Consider the following 26945-nt stretch of genomic DNA (forward strand, 5'->3'; position numbering starts at 1 on the left):
GTGATTTTGAAAGGTGCTATAGAAAAACAGCTTATCATTATTATTGAATGTACTGCAAACTGATTTATGTCTTGTTTTTGTAATGTTCGTGTTGTGAGATGAGTCAGATACTGCTATTGAAAATATGCAGCTGTAATAGTCTGATTTTTGAAAGGACCTCCTTAAAACGGGAGTTCAGATTTACCCGACTGCTTGTATTAATTGATTAAAAAACTAGCCATGTGCACTTATATAGAAGATTTATGATGCAATAGATCAAGATGCGTCAAGATGCACCACAAACCGTTGTGCATTTGAATAATTGACGTGTGAATCATAATCTAATTGTGAAGCCAGTGAAGATTCACACTTCTAACATCAGGCAGCACCAACGTCAACATAAAGTACCCATGCCTACATAATTAAATTACCACAAGCGTTGGCATAGCAACAAATGTGGAAATTATAAGCCTAGTTATCTCTGACAAATCAGGTTGCTTGAGTTCAACTACAGGTTATATTCGTGGTTTATGATAAGGCTTCAGGGGCACAGAGGCAGCACACAGATCAATAATATTACTTCTTGTCTAATGAGTAGTATGACAACAGTCTGTCCCATCACAGCCTGAACCATGTTTTGTTTTACTTTCAGACCTCAGGTTTGCTCTGCCCCCTCTCTTACAAAGCAAACAGTCTAAAATAGAACATTTCTCTTGCACCGCCCTCAGACGTGTGCCCGATATAAAAGCTGCAGGGATGCTAAAAATATTACATTTGGACAAGAATATTCAAAAGCGGTGGTATCTTTGTTGCTCTCTGGCCTTTGTTCCACCAAGTTGCGTCTGAAACTTCCCATGGTGGAGGTAGTTGTCTAATATCCTCTTACAGTTACCATAGCCCATGTCTGGCCTGAAGGCCATTCAACTATTTTAGCACTGTAAAAAGTGCTCTGTCAAATGAATACTGAAGGCAGGAACCTCACGAGGGAAATCTAACAGCTTCTGTTATAATCAGTAGCTAGAGGAAAATCACCTTAATGGAGCTGGATGGCCCGTGGACTGACAAGATGTACAGGTCGATTCTGGTCCTCTGAGGCATCCATATACTCTGTGAGGCTATGTATGTGTGTGTGTGGGAGTTGTGGAGAGGGTCCAAACTTCTCTGTATGTGCACATGATGTGTTCAAGGACCCAGACAACCCTAAAGCATTTTGTTCTTAAACACTTGGCTCAATGTTAAGCGCACCGCAGCAGAATCATATCAATCATAGATTAGCCTCGAATCAGCATCTCCAAGGTCATTGAAGGTCTGTCAAAGAGGTCAGACTCAATAATGTGCAGTTATAATAAGAGTGCTGCTCACTTTGGTGTCGACTACACTGTCTGTGTAAGAACAAATTAATCTTACTGTTGACTGAAGTGGAGATTTCAAGAGCTCTCAAGCTGAACTGCTGAACAGTTGGATAACACACTTGGCAGTCCCTGAAAGGCAAATTCACACGAAAGAGGTGTTCCTTGTTTCCGGAAAATGCCAATGCAGCAATACCTCAACATGTCTGACCCAGAAAACGCTCGAACACTTTAAGAGGATGCTGGTTGATTGGAAAGAAAACAGAAGTAAACTCTACACAGGGTTATTGGAAAGTTTCTAAAATCGTGTTCTGTTACAAAAGGATCAGGATTCATGTAAGAAGCTGCTTTACAGATCCAAATCATTTGCAGAGCCTTGTTGAGGTTAAGGCTCAGCATGGTAAAAAGCATTGACACCTCAGTGCCTGAATGGGGCTGTCAGATTAGACAATGACATCTTTGGGGCCTTGTAAAAAAGCTGCTTGCTTTGCATTAGCTTTTCTCTGAAACTTCTATCAAAGAAAGATCTCAACATACTTCATATCAAACTATAAATAGCAAAGCTCAGAGAATGGCAGACTGTCTGAGAAATGGGACATTAGACTGAGTAAAAAAGGAAATTAAACCTAAGAAAAAACTTTAGAGAACCCAAGAGGACTTGTACTAGAAACTCTATAAAATAACACCAATGTTGAAAGATGCTTTTGAAATTCACTACTCCCTGCTCTACATACAGTATCCTGTTTTGAAGCTGTCAGTGATTCTCCCCTGAAAGCGAAATTTGTTACATAACCAAGAGAGAGTACTTTAAAGGAGACTGAAATGGTTCATTACCAACCAACAGTAACCACCAGAAAAAAAAAGAAAAAGAAAAAAGGAAAAGATATATCAAAGCTGTGTTTCCACTCTGTTATCCGGCAGAATAGACTTTGATCAGCCTTTTATGCTTAAACTTCAACCAAAATGAAAGTAAAGCATAGCAGTTTAATTTGAATGAGAATTGGAAAGACAAGTAAGAAAGACAGTACAGAGGAATACATGCAGATAAGACAGGCTTGTTAAACAAAAAGAGACATTGCAAAAATATGAATGTGATTTAGTTTGAATGCCTCATAAGAGAGCACAGTTAACTGTGATGATGTTCTACAACTGCCCAATTAACAATACTTTTCTATCAACTGTCAAGAAAGTGTTGTCTCTTTTCACACAGTACCATTTTCAGAAAGAGTGCTCATAACACACCGGCCTCTTTGCACACAACACAAAGATAGCATGATTAGAGGTCATTTAATGTCACATAGACATTCCTTTCACACTGTGAACAAAAAATTCACTACTGCCCGTATGCGTCACCATTCTGATGTTCGATGCAAGGAAATGCTCGTTTTCAACCTGCTACCTACCTCAAGCAGCTATTCAGGGACGTCTCTGTAATAAGCTCCTCCATATTAAAAGGAACCAGCTGAAGTGGTTCAAGCACCCACTGTGAATGCACCTACTGTGCAGTGTTGACACCAAACACTGTGGTTTTCTGAATGTGCAACGATGAACGCTGAAACCATAACATGGTATTTCCTGTGCACACATGAGGCAGATAACTTTTTTTTTTTCACAGCCACAGGAAACACCTCAATGTTGTGTCAGACATTTTTTGTTTGGGTAGTTTATGATCCTTATTCCCTTTAACAACGTGTCAAGATGCAGTGCCTTGAGATTAGAGCTTTTGTGCCTGTGTGCAGGATTCACATTGTGCATACAAAAAATGCAATATGCTTGGTCAGCCCCAATTTCCACTTATAGAATCACCACAAAAGAGAGAACCACAAACACTCACATGTCAACACATATGAACATATATATGTTCATAGCTCTCCACTTAGCACATCCCTAAGGATTACAATCCATTTTCCAACAGTAGCACAGTCCCAACAAACACTAAAGCTGAGTGGGGAAACTGCTGCAGCAGGTCATGGACTCAACCAAAAGTAGACTATTTAAAAAGGTCCAGAGGAGAATCCTGCAAATCTTTTTTGGAGAAGGAGTGAGGCTCTTGATTGTAAATTTGAATTTGTCTAATGCATGTCTTGGCACCAGTTCTGAGGAATAATGTTTCATTCAGAGATACATTGCAGATTCAAGAGGTACGTTTTACGACATGTTTTCTTAATTGACTTTCTCAGCCTGTCACAGTCAGCCATAATTGGGAATTTTTTGGCTCCATTAACAGCTAAGATCTCTGCAAGACATAAAGCCCAATAAACACCCGCAAATGTCCTTTGAAAAAGCAAGAGATGCCTTATTTTTCCTACCCCATCGTTAAATCCACTGCACTTACACACTTATGAAGTCCAGAGCACCTAGGGGTGCACCAACAAAATGAAATGCACATTAAACATGTAGTGAGGCAAAACAATTTGGCCAAAAGGTGACAACTAAAAATAATTATTTCAACAAATTTCAAATATAAATTTGTATAACAGATACAGTATAGCGTCAGTGCTTCACCTCTTTTACCACCACATCTCAGCATCTTGGGGATTGCAGAAAATTCTGTTTCCCAAAGTGAATGTACTAAAACGTGATACTCCATATGTCACATCAACCAGAACTGCATTATAAACTCAGTAGCATGCACACTGCAAAGCACAAACAATCGACATGTTGGTTTTCAGCACCTATTCACCAATATAACCAGCAGATTTTAGCATGTCTAGAGGCTCTCATCTCAGCTTACATGAATAATGCTTCAAGGCTTGACCTGACATCGAGTGAAGATTGGTGTGCACATTCATTCAAGGGACAAAGAATACACCAGGAGTAAGTTGATAAAAACACACAAGCTGCCTTTTCACCATTTCCTGTGGTGTGATCGAATGTGAGCAAAATCTGTGATGATCTAAATGTCTACTTTGAGTCTTTGCCACAAAAAAATGTTGAAAAGGTAGCCACAAATTAATAATCTATTCCCAGCATTCTGCACCAGTACCACAACATTGTCATTGCCCACTTTACAGATAGGTGTAATGGTAATACAACTTCTAAACACGATCAAGGCATCATATCCACATCCAGTCAATGCAAAATCCAAAGTTAACAGTGCCTCATATGTGCTCTGGTGCTCAAGAGAGTCCAGAAATTCCATGCCATGCAAGCATGATGCTGCCAGGGACTTACTGGGCATTGGTTGAGTCCATACTGTACTCCTCTTGATACCTGGATGCAGCAAGCATGGACACAGATAGGCACAGGTTAGGAGAGAGTGGGATCGAGGAAGCAGGAAAGGGAAGGAGAGGGGAAGGAGCAAGAAAAGGATGCCACTCAGGATGCCTCTGCAGTTTTTTTTTTACTTGCATCACTTGCATCTTGAGACAGAAAGCAACCATTTTCTAACTTTGAGGGAGAATATGAACACAGTTTGTGCAGCAAGAAGGTCCAAGATGGGATCTGATACTGACTGATGTTAACTAGTTGTAAGGATGGGCGATCTGACTGAAAAATAGTATCATGATCTATTTAATCACAATCACTATCCCCAATCCAAATTTTGCTCTTTTTCCTCAGTTTTTAAATGCCCTATAGACTATATAGCAAAGCTGAAGTAGTCTATATATTTCTCCATTTGCAACATTGTAATGCAATATTGCATTAAAGATTTTTCTTCTTTCTTTCCTCATGCCACTAGCTATAACTGTAGCGTGGATCTGAGGTCAATGAAGTTCATTAAAGTTTGGAAACAGAAGTAAGAGGACATTAAATACTGCAGTCTCAACAACTGGATCACCCACCCCTAGCTAGTTAATACACCTTTTGGAATAACATAAAACATAGAAAATACCCAGAACGCTGGTTAAATCCATTTTGAATGTCTCCAGAAGTTTTACCAAATCCCGTTTGAGCAGCTGCTTCTTACTGCACAGTCGCGGCCTACTGTGAAAACAGTTCCACCAAGGAAGTAAATATAACCATTTACAGTTGAAACTGTCTGTATCTGAACTTGATTGGAAATACAAAATGTATTTCTGAGCTATTAATTCACAGGGCACATGCAAGGAAAACCCTACACATTGAGATAATAGAAAACAACGCCTCAGCTGAAAAAAGAACAGATGGGACACTTAATGCAAACCACAGGGGATCAGTGGACACACCCTCTGGGTCACTCTCAATGGTTGCCATATTGAGATGACCGCGGAGAAAATGGAAGTGTGTAACACTGAGGGGCTGACGGACAGAAAGACATACCCAGATATTGATTTTAATGACTGACAAGTGAATAATTTGGGAGGTCAAAAGGTTAAAACACACACACGCAGAACAAATTGACTCGTGCACTCTATGGCTAAGACTTCCTTTGGAAACCAATTACTGAGGCTGAACCACAGATTTGTTCTGTACCGAGGAATTATATAGCCTATAATGTAAACGCGTTCATTTGAAATATTCAAAATTGCAAATTAAATCAACCTCAGAGGAACAGATAACACAGCACAAAGTAGAGGACTGAGTCAGAAGCACACACAGTCATTGTGATTCAGGCAGTAGACTTTTATTGCATTGGACAGTTTAACTTGGTGTAACTACTAACATTATGGCTGCCCTCCCCTTAAGAGGCCTGGTGGGGCCATCATTGATGTTACTAGTTACATTAGTGCATTTCCTGGTGTGATGAATCCAATATCTGCTGTGAAAAGGTCCAGTAAATGCGACAAAAGGATTAACCAAGATATAAAAGAGGAAGAGACAACAAAGCTTTTGAACCAGCGGTTCTTGTTTTGTGCACTATTCTCCAGAAAACATCTAATCTCACCCTGTAGTGTAAAAGTCAGTTCTGATAGAGTATTATTTATTGATTTTACCTTTACCATCGCATCTTATCATCTTTGTTTGGGATTCATTTAAACAATGTAATCAAGTTTGATGTTGCCAATGCCCATTCATTAAGACTTATATTTATTTCAACATAATTGACAAAACAACATGTGTCTCATACAGTACATACTTACCTTTACTGTATACCCATTTAGTTTTGATCCTTATTGTTCCAAAGCTACTACTCATACTGTCTTTCATATATTCTATATTTTTCATTAATTGAGCATCTCAACTTTAGTATAGCAGTAATGCTTTCCAAAGCTTAAAACCATTGTAAACTGAACTATTAATTAATTTAGTATTGTGTCTATAGGTTTTTGTATTTTTTTTGTAATTTGTTGTGAGTGCACTGTAAGTCTGGGGAGTAAAATGCCTCCAATCTCCAATGTAAAGCACATCTAAAAATATCAGCAAAAGTAGATGGATAAAAATGTAATTTAGGTTGACATTAAAGCTTATAAATGATCAAAGCCCCTCAAGAGTGCAAAGAAGAAAAGCTGAATGTGTCTGCGTTGTAAGAATGTGATTATTCGGCAGTTCGGGCATAGTTGGAACATTTCTGACACACCCATTCATCCCATTTATGCCTTCGACAAGTGGAGAGTCCATTAAACCCAGGAAGTTGCTTGGTCGCAAGAGACAACCTGTGCAATTCCTGTTATTAATCAACAACCATTTGTCATTTCAACAACAGAGCACAGCTGATTACTGCAGTCCCCACTACCAAATCAAATCCTCAGATCCATGACAGTCAAATGGCTTTTTGGCACAAGAAGAAAGACCACAGTGTTCATTCAGATTCAACTTTCTCGTAATGCTACTGGATTCACAACAATCAATATTGGGAAAATACCTGATGTTTGTCATTCACTAGAGGCTCTTGCCTGTAAGTGAATTTCATTTTTATGAGGCTTTAGTTGTTGAATGAAAGAGTTTCACATTTTTAGAAGCCAGATTCAATTCAATATTCAATTCATTTCACTGTAAAGATAAAACAGAAAAAATATGGGTTGCCAGGCATTTTGGATTTTTTTTTTGGAAACATCCATTAGGGGATATACAACAGACTTATTTACTATATGTGGCAGAGCAACGCTTCACATATTTTCAAACCATTTCACTTGTAATACTTAAATGACCATTCACTAGCCACCAAATGCCCCTTAAAGTTAGTTCAGAGGTGAAATAAAGCAATTAGGAGATGATTAGTCTGCTAATCAGGGTTACTGTACATAACAACAACAAGACTAACTCCTCTGCTGTGATCATACTGTCCATTTAGTGGCTCTTTGACAACACTTTAATGAGCAATAAAGATGCTATCTGACTGCTAAGAGCTTCAGCAGTATAAAAGCTAAGATAAACATGGGCTCACTGTGCCTCCATTAGCGTATAAGCCGACTCTGTTCCTTCCTCTGTATCTTCATCAAAAAGCAGAAGAAATTTAAAAAGTCCATATTCATGCAGTTAGCATCAGGTCGCCCTTCATATCTTAGTCCAATTGTGATAAAATACACACAATAAAGCAGTAAATAGAGTCTCACCTCTTTGCAGCAGTTCTGGAATGACAAGTGTGAGCCGAGCTCCCGAAACAAGAAGTGCAAAATGACCACAGGATGCTTTCAATCAGATTCCCTGATCTGCCTCAAGGACTGACTGATATACAGTGGGAGGGCCTTCCACACATGCGCCATCGCTGCAGCAATTTCAAGGACAAATGGGATTTGTAGTTTTCGATCTCTCTCTCACCTGCACCAGTGAGCCCATAATTTTTCATCAGAAAATTATGGGCTCACTGGTAACAGCCTTGTAATAAGCTCTCTATTGAGAATATCATGCAATTAGAGTGCTGTCCTTCCTTTCCTCGCAATCCACTCAGATTTGAAGGTCTGTGTTGGAGCTAATCGGCTCTCTACACAGCCCAGGTTGTGAGTCTTTTCTGGAGCACGACTCAGATTAAGTTCAGTTGACATTCAGAACTGACTGTGTGAGCTTCTCGGTTCGGTGTCTTCACTCAGATTATCCTTCATCAGGAAGTGCGCCAACATTTCCTTATGTACGACAGTTCACATACTCACATCACATGCCACAGAGGCAGGTCAAGTTCTCTCCAAAAATAAGACTACTCAGTTCTAGCACAGTAACTTAACACCTTGTTAGGAAGCCACTCTAACAGCAGTACTACATACAACAAGAACCAGAATACAACAAAACAACCCTGCCCTGTTGCTTCATTATTCTGGCCCCATTACTGATCTGTACACAACAACATCCAACACCTACATACGCTATTCTTCCATTCTCACAGAAAATATCTGTTTCTGACTGGCTGGCAAGTATCCATTAAAAACTTATAATAGATCACCTCACACATAGTTTCGGTCGACAGCTTAACCTCCGTTCTAAAACGGTCTGCAGGTATATTGAACTGCAGGTAACCATAGCAACAGTAACTCTGTACCTCTTTGTGCTATGCTACCAATTCTTACTTTTGAAAGATGACCTAACCAGGTGTTGAAATGAGCATCCTCTATAACATTAAATGACTTTTGCTTTTTGCCTCTGGCCATGACAAAAACATTATAGATTATAGTAGACTTACACTATCAGAATGTACATTAGAATTACTCATTATGTATTATTTATTTATCACTAATTACTTACTTAATACTTATTACTTACAGTATAACATAAACACAATGACAGTCTCAACCAGAATTTAACATTAACACTACAGTGTGTGTTAACAAGTTTGTAATAAGTACAGGACTGCTTGATAAATGCACCAATATTTATCATGAAACAATAAAACTACAAAACTTAGCTATGTCTTACAGTATGTATCTCTGGGTGTATCAGATCATTATGGCCAATGTTGCAAATCAATGAGCAGAACTGTTTTGAGGCTACTGAACTTTCCATATAATTGTTTGCATCAGTGTTACTATATTTGTCAGGTATTTAATTCACTGGATGGGCTGCAAACACCTTCCGTATCAGGTTATTGTGTTCCTTGTGCCTCTTAGTGCTCCCATTTCTGCACAATGAGAACTTCTGGATATGTTACAATCTCATGATATATACTGATAGAAAACTATACTGTTGCACTCTGTTGATGCTCTAATCGTGTGCAGGTTACTGATGATGTTAGTGTGTACCCGGGACTCATCAGAAAAATTATGGGCTCACTGGTAACAGCCTTGTAATAAGCTCTCTAGTGAGAATATTATCCAATTTGAGTGCTGTTCTTCCTTTCCTCGCAATCCACTCAGATTTGAAGGTCTGTGTTGGAGCTAATCGGCTCTCTACACAGCCCAGGTTGTGAGTCTTTTCTGGAGCACGACTCAGATTAAGTTCAGTTGACATTCAGAACTGACTGTGTGAGCTTCTCGGTTCGGTGTCTTCACTCAGATTATCCCTCATTCTCACATTTTTCAGGCCCCCTAATTGATTCTCTGCTAACTGATGCTCTCAAGAAGCAGGAGAAGGCAAGGAAGGCAATGGGTTTGATCGATTTTTTGGCTTCTGCATGGAAACAAGTGCCACATAAATACAGTATACAGTTACTATGTACAACACACAGCCAGGCATAATCACAGTATCTCAGTGTTACAGAGACTTAATTAAAGGCCTCTAGCATTCCCTTAGATGGATTCTGCTGATGTCTTTTTAAAAGTTCATTTTGTTTGAGTGCAAGCATCACAACCAGGGCACTCGTTATTTTCGAGTTTCAACTCTCAAGTGAACTGCTGAGAGATTTCATCTTCCCGTTTTAATGAACAATAACGATGGACAACATGTAATTTACCTCAAGGACCACATTAAAACCTCTCATTAAACCGCTGGTACTCATATCAAAATGAAAGCATAATTGTTCTGTGAAAACGGGGCGCTATAAATAAACATTAGACGAATGGGAGGCGGACTTTGGCTGTAATTGTAGAACATTTCACTTTTTTGTTGCACATACTGCTAGTGTGTAACTGAGCAGTAATCAATTTGAAAAGAATGTGTAGAAGAAATTAGCTGGAAAACTGATGGATAAAACATACAATGATAAAAAGCATACAAAATATGATGCATTAAGCAAACAATAAGGCCAACAACATCAGACTACATAGAGATGATGAAAGAGGAGTAGTCTACATTCATCCTCCTTCATCCAAAACTAATTCTAATTAATCTATTGCACATTATTAGGGAACCTCAACATTGTGATAAAGACTTTACAGGATATTCACAGATTATTTTTTCACCCTTACATGCATCTAAATTATTGTATAGGATGCATAATGTACTGCACCATTTGAATAGGATAACTGCATCAAAGTGTCTGCAGTGGGATAACAAAAAGGCGCGTGGGAGTAGAGGAACCTAAATAAGACTGCTTTGATGTACAGAAGAATTAACCAGCAAATTAAGGAAAGGCTTATTTTATATCTGTGTGGAAGCTGAATTGAATTAGAGTGAAATTTAATTTTTAAACCTTAAAACAATTTTGTATGAATCCCAGAGTTTACAGGTCTTGGGGAGTACTACTATATACATGAATAAAGTAGTATAAAGCCTTTTGTGGCTCCAGAGGCAGCTGCATGTAATCTGACAAATCGCATCCACCTCATTGGGGGAAATGAAGGCGCAAAGTTCTGAAAAGGAAGAACGTTGAAATTAAAAGTTGATATCTCTTGTTCTGTGTCCAACAATGTTATGAGAGTGAAATGCTTTCTGCTTTTCAAAACCTGGAGCCTACATTTCCCACAATGCAACTTAGTCACTGACTGACATCACTGGAGGCAATTTATCATATTATATGCAGCTTCCTGATATTCTGGGCTGAGAACAGATGCCTTCAAATATGACTGCAGAAAAAATTGCAGAGACTCTTCCCGATTCCTCCTAAAAAAACCTACACTAATCCATTCCTCTGCTTGATCTAGTGGCTAATTGTCTAAAGCACATATCATGTACTCATTATAGCTTGGCTTCACATCCTTAAGCAGGCTTTTGATACATGATATCTCCCTCGGTGTCCCAGATTTTCCTAATCCATTTAACTTAAAGAAAGAATAAAAGATAAAACATAAAAAAATAATAATGAATTCATCAATCCATAAAAGCTTCAATCAAACAGTGGACAACATGAATCGCCAATAACAAAGTCTGCTGTGTAGCTTTGACACTGAGGAGGCGTTGCTGACTGCACAAGACTTTAGGATAAAAAAAAAAAACAAGTTCTACAACCAGAAGTGCTTTTGACTGACGTGTGTTAAGCTCTGAGGAAAGCTCAGTGTTGCTGAAACATCAGCAAATATAAAGTCTCTGCTGCATATCAATCAAATAATCAATCCCGGTTTTTATAAAGTGGCTACTCTGTTGGCCTATACCCAAAAAAGCTCATCTCATCCTTTGTAATATACTGGTGTAGCCTTAATGAGAATGTGACTAACACTTCCAACTGGCCTCTGAATTTCAGATTCATTGCACACCAAGACACAAAATCAAATGCCTGTTATTCAAACAGATTTTCCTCAGAGAAGCAATGTGGTGGCATGGCTGCATGAAGCCAAAATAAATCTGCGTGAATCTGTCTGTTTTGACCACATCCTGTGTTTAAAAGATGGTCAATCCCTCTGTTCTTGAAGATCCTCCAAGTCTCATTTAGTGTCTTTACTGCCTACAGTCAATACTGACAATCCTATATACACAATTATAAAAAGGGATTCCCAAGTGCCGTAAATTATGCAGAAATAGATGAACTCTTTATAGGCTGCTTTGCACGTTGGGTCAGATTATTGATTCTGTCACTCCTCCCCTCGACATCCTCTCATTCTCACGAGCCAGCTGGACACAAATCCCACGCTGATCACATTTCACAACCACGAAAGCCCTCTGATTCCTGACAACATCCTGTCAGCCTGCAGGGGACAAGCAGGAGATCTGTGTGGACTTCAGAAATATGGCAAAATCTGTTATTGTGTTATTTCTGGAAGCAGAGTGACAGGAGGAGCACCCAAGTCTATTTATTTAAACTACTTATCAAAAGTACCAATCTAACCCTTCTTAATGGTCAAAGGTCCAAGTCTGGATGCATTTGGTTTAACTGCCTCATCCATTTGCAGATATTGTGCATTAGATCCTCATATAAACAGTCTGGCATGGCAATAAAGCCTCAGTCAATATTGTTCAGCTTCTTAAAACTGACCGGCGTCCAATCTGCTCTCAGTTGTCAGCTGACTAAGACATGATCGCTCTAATAGATCTGCAATCATCATTAGAACCACCTACAGTTCACCAGCAACACCACAAGCTTCATCATCTCCGTCACTGTTGCCACCACACCTGTCACAGTGAATGTTTGTTGTCGCTTATTATTGATATCTTTGCAGCTGCGGCTACATGTCACTGCCTTCTTTGCCAGCATCATCCCTTAATATTGTTTTCATGTCAGTGTCTTCCCTGTACAATGTTTTCATGATATTATGCTGCGCTTGTTCTTCTTTTCTGTGTTTATTGGCGGATCGCAAACCAACTGTAAAGGCACTAATATTTGGTTACCTTGTTCTAGCTGTGGCGGTAAAGTTATTACTGTGGTGGTCCATGACTCCCGAATTAATGTAGAAGAAACACTGTATTGTATCAGAGTATGTAGATGCTGTGGCTGTTAAGTCCATGAAAGCAATTTTGTAATGTATTATCGTCTCTATTCACTGGATATAATTTCTCCGATACCGATAAACAGCAGGTAACATATTTTCCAATATCAGGCCAATAAATTAGAGGCACACTGCTTGTGTTGATGTTTAACCATTGATTTGCCTGATAGCTACTGTGCATCCCTAGTAATTAATGTTCCACCCTCAGCTTATAGATACCTATAATCAATTGATATATCCTATGAGTCGATGGCTAATAATAGTTACAGAAACCAGACTCTTTTGTCCTCTAAAGCTCAAACCTACATGTATCATTAGCAATGATGTTTACATCAAGTCAAGAGTCAAGAAAAGACAACTTGATATCATGTTTATTGTAATCTTAGTCATTTTTTGCATTTTTATTGCGGTCATCTCCTATGTGATCATTATAATGAAGAGTTCAGAAGGATGAACAACATTTGAGAAGTGACCACTTTGCCTTCTTCTTATTATCTTAAAAGGTGCGTGAGATGAAAAGTTGTAGGTACGAACCTTCCTCACACTATTGTAATTTCAAACTTTACATTTATTGGCAAAAGTGCAGGATATTTCTTTCATTTCCTCCTCCTATTTCCTAAAAAAGAAAAAAAAAATCAATATGAGCTCTGAGCTATGAGTATGGGATAGCACTGTCATCTCTGTAACACATCATGGCCTCCTGGCAGGTCTTTCATCCAAAATATAGCAGCTAAGCTCGAGACAATTTGCCCCAGGAGAAAGCCTTGCAGGCGTCTGCATCCAGTTTACTGTTGGATTGTATTGCTAGATACATACATACACCATTTAAAAGTGCTTGTGTATTTGTGTTGGACAGATTTCTCAATGGGTCTCTAGTATTGATGGGAAATAAGTCTGCTCATGAAGAAGGAAGTAAGCATGTTATTAACATTTTAATAGACTTCAGAGAGGAGAACCTCATAGCTATGATTTAAATAATAATCCCTTGTAATTAGCCAGATTATTCCACTACATTTTTGCATCACATATAATAATCAGACTATTTTTGACAACTCCGACATTCTGCGTGGAATAGACGTGTCACATTTCCCCCCTTGCCAATGTTGTCGATTTTGTTATTGAGTGTGATAACTAAAAGAACAAAAAATCAAAGACAAATGCAACAGCAGACGTTTCAAGAGCCCAGTTTTCTGTTCATACCAAACAACATCAATTCCCTCAAGTAAATATTGACATGAAAAATGTGTGCTGTAAATACTGAGGAGTGAGAGCACACTGCACCACCACCGTATTGGCTGTGCAGTGGTGTCTGAAACACTGCCAAAGAAGCACATCTCTCTTTTTTCAGCCAAACCAACCTCATATAACCTGCGGGTAAGAGTCCCAATCTGAGCTTTAATGCCAGCATTTCTGCAGAGTGCTTCTGTCTCACTGAGAGCGGGGAAAAAAACATTAAGTCTCCCTCAGTTGTTACAGGTTCAGCCCATTTTGCTCAAACCACAATCTAATTTGTCTACCAAATGATGGTAGAGTGTCCTGGCGATGAAGGCATTTTCTATTAAGTCATGCAGACGTGCTGAAATATAATGTAGTCTTTTTTCAATATATATATATATATATATATATCTATAAAGGTACGTCAACATAATCCCTCCCGTGGTTTGCATTTAGATTCCATCCATCCATCTGTTCATTTCATGTCAAAAAATAACTTCAGCTTTGAATGCAGTCCTAAAATAAGACTGCCGCCACCTTAATAAAAACATCAGGATTCATAAAATTGTAATGGGAATGCAGCATGCTCTGAATTATGTAATCACTATACACTGCAGCCATAAATTTCATCCCAGTGATGCTGAGAGAAGAAATGATTGACGGCAGAAGCAATCATTCAGCTGTCTGTCATGAAACTGAGTCATAAAGAGGCGCACTGCTTGTGTTAATGTTCAACCCCGATGGAGAAAATATAGCCTCCATCACCCGATGCTTTACGATAATGTTACGATTCACAGGTGGACAGATTCAATGGTAATGATTAATCGCGGCGCAACTTTTGCCCGAGCATAATTACAAGCTAAGTTATTAGGAAGACTTCGTGCACCCTGCGCTCGCGGCATCATGTTATTTCTCGGATGCTGCATGTGCGCAAGGCGAGCTGCGCTCAGAAACATGCGGCTTCGGTGCGGATCTGCGGCGGCTACCTTTGGCCAGCATCGCTCCCGAAGGAGCCCATGGTCCGGAGAGGGCTGGAGGGGTTGACCCAGGTGGGTTCAGGGGTTTTCTGCACCTCGGTCTTCACGTCTGGGTCGATCTCCGAGGGAGAGGGCGTCAGCTTAGCGCCCGCCATGGCTCTCTGCCTCCCCGGGTGCTACCTCCAGCAGACAGCGGCCAATACGCGTCCTCCTCCTGGTGTCGGAACACGGCGGGCTCACTCAGCGACCGACGCCGCCGGAGAAAACCGCATCCCCGGTCTGTCACTGGTGTTGCGCGAAGGCGGAGGGGGGGCGTCTCCCTCCCTGCCGCATCACGGGGTCCTCAGCCACAGTGAGGCGAGCATCAGCTTGTCCTCCTGCTTATCGAGAGCTCCTCCATCCCTGATGGAGATGTGAGGTCCCCGTGCGTCTGAGATTCACGCGTCGTCACGATGCAACGTCAAGCGCTTGGCCAACCCAACGGGCTCCCCAACTGGTTACATAACCGAGGATGGACAAATGTAATGAGCCGCGCTTTCTATCGATCAGACAGACGTGCCACTCATCATCTTCATCACCTGCTCTTCATACGGTTCAGATCTTAATAATTCAAAAGGTGCTGGATGGAAGATCATGTCAATCAAGCCCACATCAAGCTCCAGAGAGCTGCACTACTGAGCTCCCTTCAACAATCGTTATCTACACACACAGAATAATGAGATGCCACAGACAAATGAGCAGGTGGCTTAGACAAACACAGTCCATGGTTTGCATGGAAACACACGTGACTCTGGGTGCACAGCCTACATGAGACATAATAATACACCTGCCAGTTCATTTCAGCAAATCACAAAGTTAGTAAGTTCTTCAGGGACATGTCATGTCAAGAGCTGCAACACAAGAACATTAGTTTTTTTCCTTGAATGTAAGGATTTGCTACTTTTTTTTGGATGTTGCTACATTTATGATAGTAAATGAAGAGTCTGTAGACTGTTGGTTGGACAAGAAGTAGTAATTTGTAGATGTCACTTAATAATCATGAAAAAAATCAATAGGTTAAAACTGCTGTAAGTGTCATTTTCTGAACAAATACATGTTAAATAGCTCTATATTCCAGCAGTAATGAAGGTTATATAGTGTTTGGTCAGTAACCCATGTCTCTCCTCCTCCTGCTCATGCAGTAAAGGAGAAAGGAAATCATCTGGTATCCCTGCCCACTTTATCCAATCAAGACAGAGAACTCCACAAAGAGGTGGTCCTGTCTGCTCGTGAACATGCAGAGAGCATGATCGAAGAGAGGAGGGAGGGGATTGCTCTCTGCAAAATGGATTGGAGGCTAACTTAAAAAAACAACAACACGTAGAGCAGCTTTTAGCGATAAAGGAAACATCTGTTAGTTGCAGCCCATGTCACATCTGTTCTTATAAGTTTATTAAATAATCATCATCACCTGCATATTTCCAATCCAGCAGATTTCTAAAGCAGCTGTTACACTTGTTTCTATGAAGTGAATGCAAACTGTAACAGGCAAAGATACACAATGAAACATGTAGATAGTCCCTCTTACAAAACACAAAATCCTCTCTCAATTTTACTTTTCATAAAGCCCGTTTGGTTTTAGTGATTCACTGTGACAAAGAGCTGCAGCATCTCACAGCACACATTAGACAGAGGGTGGGAAAAAGCCCTCTACAGGCTGCCGGTCTATCACTAACATAACAGCGAGATAAACTTAGGGTGCATTCATTAGCCGTGGGTCATTTGTTTTCTATTCCAGCTGACTTGCATGTGTTTGGAAAGTGGGAGAAACTGGAGCACCGTAACAAACATGCAATTTAAGGAGAAGATCAAAGAAATTGGACCATGAGGAAGACCTCCCCACTGCGAGGTGCCCTGATTTATAAGCAGTCGGCAGCACACACACGTTCAAGAACTTGTGAATTTAACTCAACTTGAGATGGGTCAGTAGCCTTGCAGGTGATTTTTTTATATATTACCATCCAGGAAGCTGGTTGTAAAACAGGTCAGGAGACAATGCATGGATGCTCCGAATGTGTCCCTCACTGTTTTTTAGTTGGAATATATTTTTACCAGCTTATACAATTTGTGCCAGACATGAATTCAGAGCAGCGATCTGAAAAGACCAGCTCATATTTCTCATCTCTCTCATCTCCTGTTTATGATCATGATCTACAGACAGGCATGTGCTTACACAGGATGCAGTTTATTTCTAATGTAGCCAGAGCCTCCACATGAGCTGAGCTCCCATTAGTAATGCATTTAGGAAACACATAATACAATCTACATTCAGTGCACATGGCATTTTGAGTTCAGCTTCAGGAAACACATTAAATTATCTGTTGATAGTAACCTTGGGATTAGAGAGGTGGACCTGTGAAAGGCGAGTTGCATAATTAATCCCCGCCTGGGCAGGAAAATTTGGGAGGTCAAAGAACTAAAAAATATAAAAGATATTAATAGAAAATAAAGATACATTTGAGCAAGCTACTAACCATGACTGTTCCAGTGAAGCAGCTCATTGGTTCCTGATATAAAACAGTCTCTGGTTGTAGTGATTATCACCAAATTGTCAGTGTATGTGCAACTACATGGTTGTTAAAACACTGATGTTAATATCATGTGTATGTTACAAGTCAACTTCCTCTGTTTAAGAAACTGTAATGGTATGCTGTAGGGGTGTCAACATCTACACGTGTAAACGGGTACACGGTTAATAAATCATAACCGTTTAGAAAAATCAATAACTGTTTACATGTCATTTTTCCTCCTCCTCGTTTATTTCTCACCAATATGTAGGCCTATAGTATTTTTAGGGGTGATGATGTTGCCTGAAAGCTTCAGATAATAACATTAACTAACTATACAATTAAATGTTCCCACTAGTGCAGTTATCCGCATACATAATAGATGCATGGGGCACAATGTTACGTTGCTATATAAAAAACCCGCGGCCACAGCCATTTGTGTTTTTCAGACCAGCGAGACCACTTAAAGGCAAAACAGCTGCTGTGTAGAATAGGCTGCGGAGGACTTAAGAGCGCGGCGCTCATCATCTTCTCCATGCGCAAATGTCGTCCTGCTGGAAAACAAAAACTGTTAATGGCTTGTTATTTTAGCCTTTATTGTTACGTGTTGTTGTACATTTTATTGTTGGTTGGTGTTCTGTGTCGGCTTTTTACGACCTGATCACATATCCTCGCGTCTAAAGAGGAGGAAAAAAACTTTTTTTTCCCGACAGTTTTAGTGAATAATTGTGAGATTCCCCTTCTACTTTTTTAGCTTTGTGGATATAAAGGTGAAGTTTTTTCCTCTCACTTCAGCATACTTTTGCTTCTTTTTTAGTTTCTTTCTATCGCCAATTCCAGATTACTACTATGAGACTTTAATGGGATTAGGAGGCGGTTGAATGGAGACAGAACCCTCTAGTGGTTATGTAGCGCAACTGCGATAGAAAGAGATCATAAATCTCCGACGTGTAACCGGGTACACGTTGGTTAGAAGCCCTGTGTACACGTGTAGAAAAAAATTGTAAACGTTGACACCCCTAGTATGCTGCACCCGCACTTCTACCCTAATTGCAAATAAGCATTCTCCAGCAGTTAAAACTGTAATGCATTTTATGGGTTGGTCAGACAATTACTTTAATTCAAGATCAATAACGGTTACCAATATTAAAGGGGCTCTGTGGAACGTGTGTTGTGACGGAAGCCGGTCATTAGTTTATGCGCTAAATAAGTCAGCCAGGCTTGTATAGGCAACCGAGAGAGACGGGGAAGGTCTAATTTTTCACGTCACATTACAATTCGTTCACAGAGGGCCAATAAAAAGCGATAAATACATGTAAATTGTTGCATATAGCCCCTTTAAGGAGTAAACTATTCTGATATTGATATATTGGCCGATATACTCACATGTTTTGCAGTGATCCGTCGAATTTGGTTAACACTTTGGACAAAGATATTTAACAGACACAGGATCTTGGACAGTTTAACAATGACTTATTGTCTAAAATGACATTGCATTGAAACAGTGAACTTCATTCATAAATGTCATATTATTAAATTACTCCAAGCATCTTTGTCTGCATCCTTATTTCTTGAAAATAGTCTTTTATACTGGCACATATCAAACAACATTTAAGCAGATACAGGTATATCTGAGAGGCCAGTATCGACTGAAATATCAGCCAACCAGTATATCAAAGTAGGTAAAAATGTAAGAATTTTCTTTTTGAAAAATGCTCATCACAATTTCCCAGAGCTCAAAGAAACGTCTTCAAATTGTTTATTTTGTCCAAACAACAGTCCAAAACCTAAAGACTCTTCATTTACTATCCTAAATGACAAAGAAAAGCGAAAATCTTTGCATTTAAGAAAGTGGAACCAGCAAATTTCTTTTTTCAATGCTCTTTTTATTGATTTTTAAGTTGAAAACAAACACGACATATAACACCACCACCAATCTCAACAATAAGAAAAAAGATTAAGTCCAAAAATAAATAAATAAATAAATAAATGTTTGACGTTATTGCTTGAAAAATGACTGAAACCAGTGTTCTTCAATCCTGCATTTTTTTAGATGTTTCCCATCATACCTAATTCAAATGATGAACTCGTCACCAAGCTCTGTTGAAGTCTGATAACGACCCATTCATTTGAATTAGGTGTGCTTGAACAGGGGAACACCTAAAAGCATGCAGGTTGAAGAACACCGACTTAAACACTTAGGCCTAATCGATTATCAAAAGAGTTGGCAACCAATTTCTTTTAATCAACTAATCAATCAAGTTTGCAACTCTATTTATGGCAAGAAAAAATATGCTGATCAAAGTACAATGTGGTATTATTTAATCATGGAAAAAAACAAATCCCTTGAGGAGACAATTCTGTAAGTGCTTGCGGGTGTATGGACCGGGTTCAGTTGAGTGCACAGGATATCAAAGTCATGAAAAAAGAAGAAAATGAATGCATTGAGGTAGAAACATGACATATGCCAGAGAATGATAGCAGAAACAGGTGCAGAGGAACATATTTGAGCACAGAGACACTGTGTGGTGAGGTAGAGAACTGCAGCCTGTGTGAGTCTGATCTGAAAACAGCAGCAGGAAGAAAACACACTGCGCTACAAGAAACAAGCACCAGCCAGTGCCGACCTATTACACTGTAGAACTAATGACACAGATGGCAGAATAGCCCTCGGTTTTATATCCAGTGAGTGAGGTTATACTAATGAAGCACCCTTGAGCAAGCTGCTCAACCTTTACACAAGCTTCAAGTACATCAAAAAAAGCTGCGAGGAACCTGCAACCTCCCCCCAGAGGAAAATTAGACAAATTATATTATAATGAAGTGAAAAATAATTTTAAAACAGTGACAGTGATTTGACGTTTCTGAAGATTTTTCAGTTGAAATAACCAAGACTGAATCAAGGAGCCGCATGATTTTCAGTTTTAAAACATGATTAAAATTTACATTAATTAAACACTCGCTCGCTATTAGTTGCCAGCTCATACTTCCTTGTGCCAGTGATGAATACAGAATATAGTTAGCTATTTAGCATCGGTTAATATTCTCAGCTCTGGTTAATGATTCTGATCTTACAGGCATGTTCTTACAGGATGCAGCTTATTTCTTTTGTAGCCAGAGCACTGAAACCATTGCAGAAACCCTCAGTTGCTAAATGATTGACTCCAGCTCAACATTAGGTATTTACATCCATTATTTTAGGCTCAAGCTGGAATTTGAGGGGGGGGAGTAATATATAACACACAGAGAAAGAGAGCTGCAGTGAAGCCTATTAGCTGAGCGCTGGGTATAGCTGGTGAAGCATTCCTCTCTGAAATGCTTGGCATATAAACTTGAATGAATTCCAGATTCTGCAAGATGTGTAACTTCAAGCCAAGAGAAGAGTGGAAAAAAAGGAAACTGAGTTTTGCGAGCTGATAATATAACACTGTGTCATAGAGCCACTGGCGTCACACTGAAAATTGCAGAAATAGGCAGTTGAGGACATTGCTCAAATAGATATGATCATATTGCTATATGAAAAATGTATTACATAAGAGCAAATGTACAGAGGTTTGACATAGAGACCTATATAAGAAGGGATAGATTTCCTTTTCTTTATGACTATAATGAACTTAATGAGCCAAGTAATTTTACATTTCTTGGTGAGCAACCAGGCCTCTCCTCTACAGAACGTAGCGCCACAATCATTGGGCGCGCCTCAGCTTCATGCTCCGTGCTGCAGATGGGCGTCGAGAGCTGTGATAAAGCTTCCTCTGTCAAAACATATTAAGGCAGTGAGCTGGTGCTGCTGTGGGCGAGCTGTCTGTCTGAGCACAGCATAGCCAGGGAGGAGGAAGAAGTCTAGCCGATGCCACTGGCAGGCTTACACACAGGAGTGTACACACGCACTCCAGCAGCGCACACACACACGAGGGGATGCTTTTGCTAGACGATTGCTGTTTTGCCAAAGGCTGTTTTGTGCAAAAAGGTTCAACTATTCATTTAATGGTTGCAACCTTATGTTATCAGCCAAAAATGAACATGTCTGAGTGAATCTTCACTTGTGAAAAGTGGGTCTGGCACAGTAAATGTTTCATCCAAAACAAAAGAAAACAAAATTTAGTCTTCAAATTTTCTGAGAGCATTAAATCATTTCTTTCAATCTCTTACATGTACCCAGATCAGAGAGTCTCCGTTGAAGCGTGATGAAATAGTACTTCAGCTTGTGCAGAAAAATGTGCTGCACTTAAACGCTATGCCACCGAATGGGCTCTTTTTTGATGGTTTCAGACACAAATACCATTTCCCTTTGAAACTTCTCAGGAAATATGCAGGCACTCTTATTAGGCCATGTTCAACAGTTTCATGAATAAAACAACCATTCACAGCATGACACTGCACCAGAAAGCAGTGATGTTGTTCTCTTTATTTGCATCAACAAAAGGACAATCAGCTATTATTTGCCAGCCCGCGTATATATACACCGGTAGATGTCGAAGGGAAGATAATTTTTCTAACTATGTGTACAGCTACAGAAATCCCTAATTGGACAGCAGCAGAAACTTTTCATCTCTTCTCCAGTAATAACTCGCAGTCTAGACAGTATTGATCCTTGTACTCCAACTGTTTGAATAATGGCTTCCTTACTCACTATCTCACAAAATTGCAGGTTTTCTTTCATAAATACATAGTAAAACACATTTGTGGTTACAATGACCAATGGAGTCAGTTCCTTTCACTTAGCTCAAACGGCTGGGTAAGCTGTACTTGTATCAAATTTGTGTTTTTCTGGTCTAAAAAACTTTGTGAAATAATGTACACTTAAGTTTCAACACCAAGACAGCATACTGTATATAGTCTAGCTCGGATTTTAGGGAATTCAAAAGCCTGTAAGAATTATACAAGAGCAATACTAGTAGTAGAAGTACTGTGCATTCATTTCTTAAAATTCCCCGACACACAACAGGCATATTTCATAATGCTTTGCGTTTACAACTCATATTAGGGGGGTGACAAAGATTGTATTTAAATGAACTAAAATAATTGCTAGCAGTGCTGAAGGAAACAGACAGTAGGTGGTGAAAGAGCACATCGCTTGACAGGCAGTCAGTTGTGTTATTAGAAAAGGCTGCTGCTGGGCTCTTTTCTAAATCCGTGATCAGTGAACTAGAGCAGCTATATTGATTATGAAACATTTTGCAGATTACCTTGGCCAGGCAAAAATTAAATGGGTAAATAAGTACAGCACCGCAGATAAAATCATCTCACAGCTTTTAAGGACTATACAAATGCAAATAAGAGACATTAGTGAGTCATAATTAATTGCCATTTAAAACGATTATAATCAAGGCAGAAACTGTGTACTTAACCAAGTGAATATTTTACAATCCAAATGCAGCTTCAGTATTTAGGTCTTGCATATTTGATTAAATCTCTTTGATCTAGTGGAATGAATTGTGTTCTGTGATTCCTGAATGATCCTCTATGTGACGCTGCACGTCTCACGCTCTCCTGCAACACTTGAACCCCCTCTACAGTGCTGAAAACCTCATCCAAATGCCTCCATCATCACAGTTGCTTATTAAAGTCTGACAAGCCAACTCCACCGATACTAATTAAGTTGGCACGGCAGAGCATGGTGGGGGCTAAACGGCCAGTGCACCAGAGATTTCCAGGCACAAAGATGCAATGGCCCAGAAGAGAAACAAATTCTAATGGGTAAAATAAATGATATTTTCCTCTGAGCAAGCTCCCTCACATTCATTCTCCCTTTGCTCCCTACCTTTACTTACTCGTCCCATTTGATGAACCCCTCTGAGACTGTGTGCTGAGCTACTGAAATGCTCCCAATCATTTGATTTGAAGGCTAATAAAAGCGAGCTAGTTCCTTTCAGCTTACACATGTTGTGCCGCTTTCAGTAATTCCTCGGCAGCGTTATGGGGAAATAAATCTGAGAGGAAATTGCTGAAATGGAGCGCTGTCCAAATTAAGCTTTTCAGGAATGCAATGCCTCATCTCTCCCCTCATTTTCACCATTTACTTGTACCAGTTTCTACTCACTGGCTGCACAAATCCCCATAGAATGTGACAAAACAGACAACATGTTTGGGGCCTCTGCCTCATTCTGACAATAACAATAGGCCTTAAACCGACAGCATGTCAAAGACACGTTGCCACTCTGCTGCTGATGAGAACATGAGAACAAGACTAGAGGCCCTTAAGTGTCGCCCACCCACTCTGTGCTGATGATGGTGACTAATGCCACCTATGGTCTGAAATTGCGAGCTCCGGTTGCTAAGCGGAGACGTGCATGTCACCAGCAACAACACTCGGCTTTTCAAGCACATCGGATTTCTACACGAGATGGCGTTTGGAAACTGTGGGGTCACAACTTGAGATGTAAAATGTCTCCTAATCCGAGCTGTTTTTCTCCTATAACTGAGATAACTGAGGTTATCTTTACAAACTTACTACAAACACAGAATGGCATTGGTGTTTTTTAATGTAACATTATAAATGAAAATATACTGAAATTAATTATTGAAGTATTTAACGTAAGCACCAAAACAGGGAAATGTTAGAACAAAAAGACTCCGACATCAATAATTCTAGGAGTAACGATAGCTCTACACTGCAATGTACTGCAAGAGAAATGCTATGTATATATTTATCTACTCTTTATTTATTTAGACTAAATAAATAAATAAAATAATAACAATATATGCAGACATCAACTGCACATTTGGTATGGTTTAGGGGGTTAGGGGCAGAAATGGAATATAATATTCATTCTTATGTTTTAATTATTGTATAATCACCTGAAACTAAGAATTGTTGTCCACCAGATCCGTGTTCCCCATGGCAGCGGAGCTGATAGGTTTTACTTTAGTCTATGTGTGTACTTCCACTGGCTCTGCTACGTTGCATATCTGCTCTGTTGCAGCTCCGGCAGTCCGGACCCTTCCGTAGCAGATACGCAATGGCTTCCATTTCTGTTGGATGCCGGAGCACAGCACATCAATTCAGCCGAATTCAGCACAGAGCAGACAGGAAGTCATACACCGAAACAACAACATAACATCCGGTTAATTTTCATAATAAAAACACAAAACCAGCACGAAAATCTCAAAAAAGAGACAAATCCAAGCACTTCTTCTAATCCTTCGGTTGGGAACACTTCTTGTTGTTGTGTTCATAACACATACATATAACTGCGGTCGCGCGTGATTCTGTAATTATCGCTGGAACTCCTCTGTCTCGCAACTCCAGCTGTCCGGCAGTGCTGCGCCGTGCTGAACTCAAAACGGGGTTGACGGGCGACGGAGCACAGCAAAACTGTAGCCGAGCCGTTCCGCAACGTACATGCAACCAGTGGAATCCCTGGGTTAGATTAAGCCTTTCCATTTAGTCCACAATGTGGCACCACATTTGTTACCTCCTGATACAATCTAGTATCGGTCGCTCTCTAAGCTGAGGACGAGATTTGTAGACCAGGTTATATATAAAAAAGGACTTTATCTAAATAAAAAAGCTTCAGAGATATGGATATTGCATGTGGCCATATTCCAATTTCGATGATATATCGATAAATTGTGCAGCCCTTTATACAACTGTATATGTGTCTCTTTGTGACATTGCTCTCTGTTTCAATGTATGATAAACATGAATTTCCTTCTTTATCTAAAATGAGCTGGATTTTGATATGAAGCTACAGTGTGTCCATATCCTGCAGCACTCAGACTGTTAGTCCTCCGTGACTTATTGGAACTAATCACCCGCATCATCATCTTATCAGTGCCACTCATCACTCGTCTGCCTCCTTTCTCCTCCTATCTGTCACCTACTCCATCCTACTCTTCCCTTCATCTGGGTTTTTGTGTTCCTTCTGCTGTATCGTATCATCAGGCTCTAAAAACTCGCTCAAATCATCCAGGCGTATAATCCCAGCAGTCACTTCTGCCACAGATCAGTGTAAACAAACAGCTGCTGACGCTATCAGTGCACAATTATTGTCCCAGGACATCTGATTCCACTTGGAGTTTAATTCTATAATGTCTATCTGGACAGAAAAAAAATCTATAAGAGGCCTCTCCTTATATCAATAGATGATATACCTGAAATAAATCATCAGGGAAAAACCTAGAGCTAATGAAATCTATCACAATCAATCTAGATCCACTCAGGAATAGAGGATTACCGAGCTAAAACTGAGGACCCTTCTGTGCTGCTGTAAAGCTGTCAAATGGGAGATTTTCACAGCAAAGAGAGAATGATGCATGTCCGAGGCTAGCTGTTGCTTGACAGCAGAACATGCGTCAGTGCTGGGTCACCAGTCCAAGAGCCGCTATTTGACTCACAAGTAGTGTTAAAGTTGATTTAGTAACCAATTAACACATCGACATTACTCCCATCAGCATCCTGTCTTGATTAGAGGAGAAAACACCCAAACGAGATTAAACACGCAGAGGAAAGATAGATTGAACCAATTCTCTCCCTGCTGCTCTTTCCGTTTCCAACCCTGTCTGCATGTAGAAAACTGTTTGGTGGGTTTGTTTCTATTTCTGATGTTGACTGAGGCTGCCCCCCCCCCACCCCATCCCACCCTCCCCCTGCCACTGGCTGACAGACTGAGAAACAAGCCCACGTATGCACACTCGGATATGTATAATCAGACACTCACAGGTGCATACGCCGGTGTGTCCACGCTCATACATGAGCACCTGCATAGACAATACACACACGCACACACACACAAATAAAAAACAGAGACGCACAGACAGACCAAATGCTTGTCAGACCAATGACTTCAGCGTGATTGCTCCTCTTCAGCACCCACGCAGCCAAGCAGTCATTACGGCCCTCTGACACCCAACCCTGGAGATAATGACAGCTCTAGAGGGAGACCCCCCCTCCCTCCCTTCAGCTCCCCCCACACTGTACGCCCACATCCACAGAGAGATGAACGGAAACACAGGGACTCTCACACTCAGCACAACAGCATGGAAGGGCTTACTGCCTTAATACTGTTGGAGTGACACACAGCAACAATCTTGCATTCACAGGGACTGGCACTCCTTCACAGTTAATAAGGGTGTTTATTTTAAATTGTTGCAAAGGACAATTATGTTTGTTGTTTTGTTGGGATATGGGGACTTCAAAATAACAGCTTCATTATCATTTTGATGGTACACTGACTTGTAATAGGGAGACTAGTGCCTCCGTCGTTCTCACTCTGTGCCCTGAACACCTATTCTGGCACTATGTAACTTGGCTGCATAGGTATGATCTCCAGCGAGAGGTGCGCAACACTTAATGGTACCAATTCACACACCATCAAATATGTTGGTTAAACTGGATCATATTTAATCGGC

The 26945-nt window shown here is 40.1% G+C and overlaps 1 protein-coding gene across 26 annotated transcripts in view; it reads right to left on the minus strand.

Annotated features, from left to right (window-relative positions):
- kcnt1b (potassium sodium-activated channel subfamily T member 1b) overlaps positions 1–26945 on the minus strand; it is a 76823-nt gene that overhangs the window by 38641 nt on the left and 11237 nt on the right. For 14 of the 26 annotated variants that reach the window (XM_084360123.1, XM_084360118.1, XM_084360138.1 and 11 more), the window contains exon 4: positions 4503–4541. The exons of 7 other annotated variants lie outside the window; for them this stretch is intronic. In XM_084360123.1, coding sequence (XP_084216249.1) covers positions 4503–4541 — 39 coding nt within the window. Of the gene's footprint in view, positions 1–4502; positions 4542–15054; positions 15596–26945 lie in introns of those variants that run through there. 5 more of the 26 variants (XM_084360125.1, XM_084360121.1, XM_084360128.1 and 2 more) reach the window with 4 other exon arrangements.

This window comes from Pagrus pagrus, assembly GCF_965226575.1.
Source record: "Pagrus pagrus genome assembly, chromosome: 8".
Lineage (NCBI taxonomy): Eukaryota > Metazoa > Chordata > Actinopteri > Spariformes > Sparidae > Pagrus > Pagrus pagrus.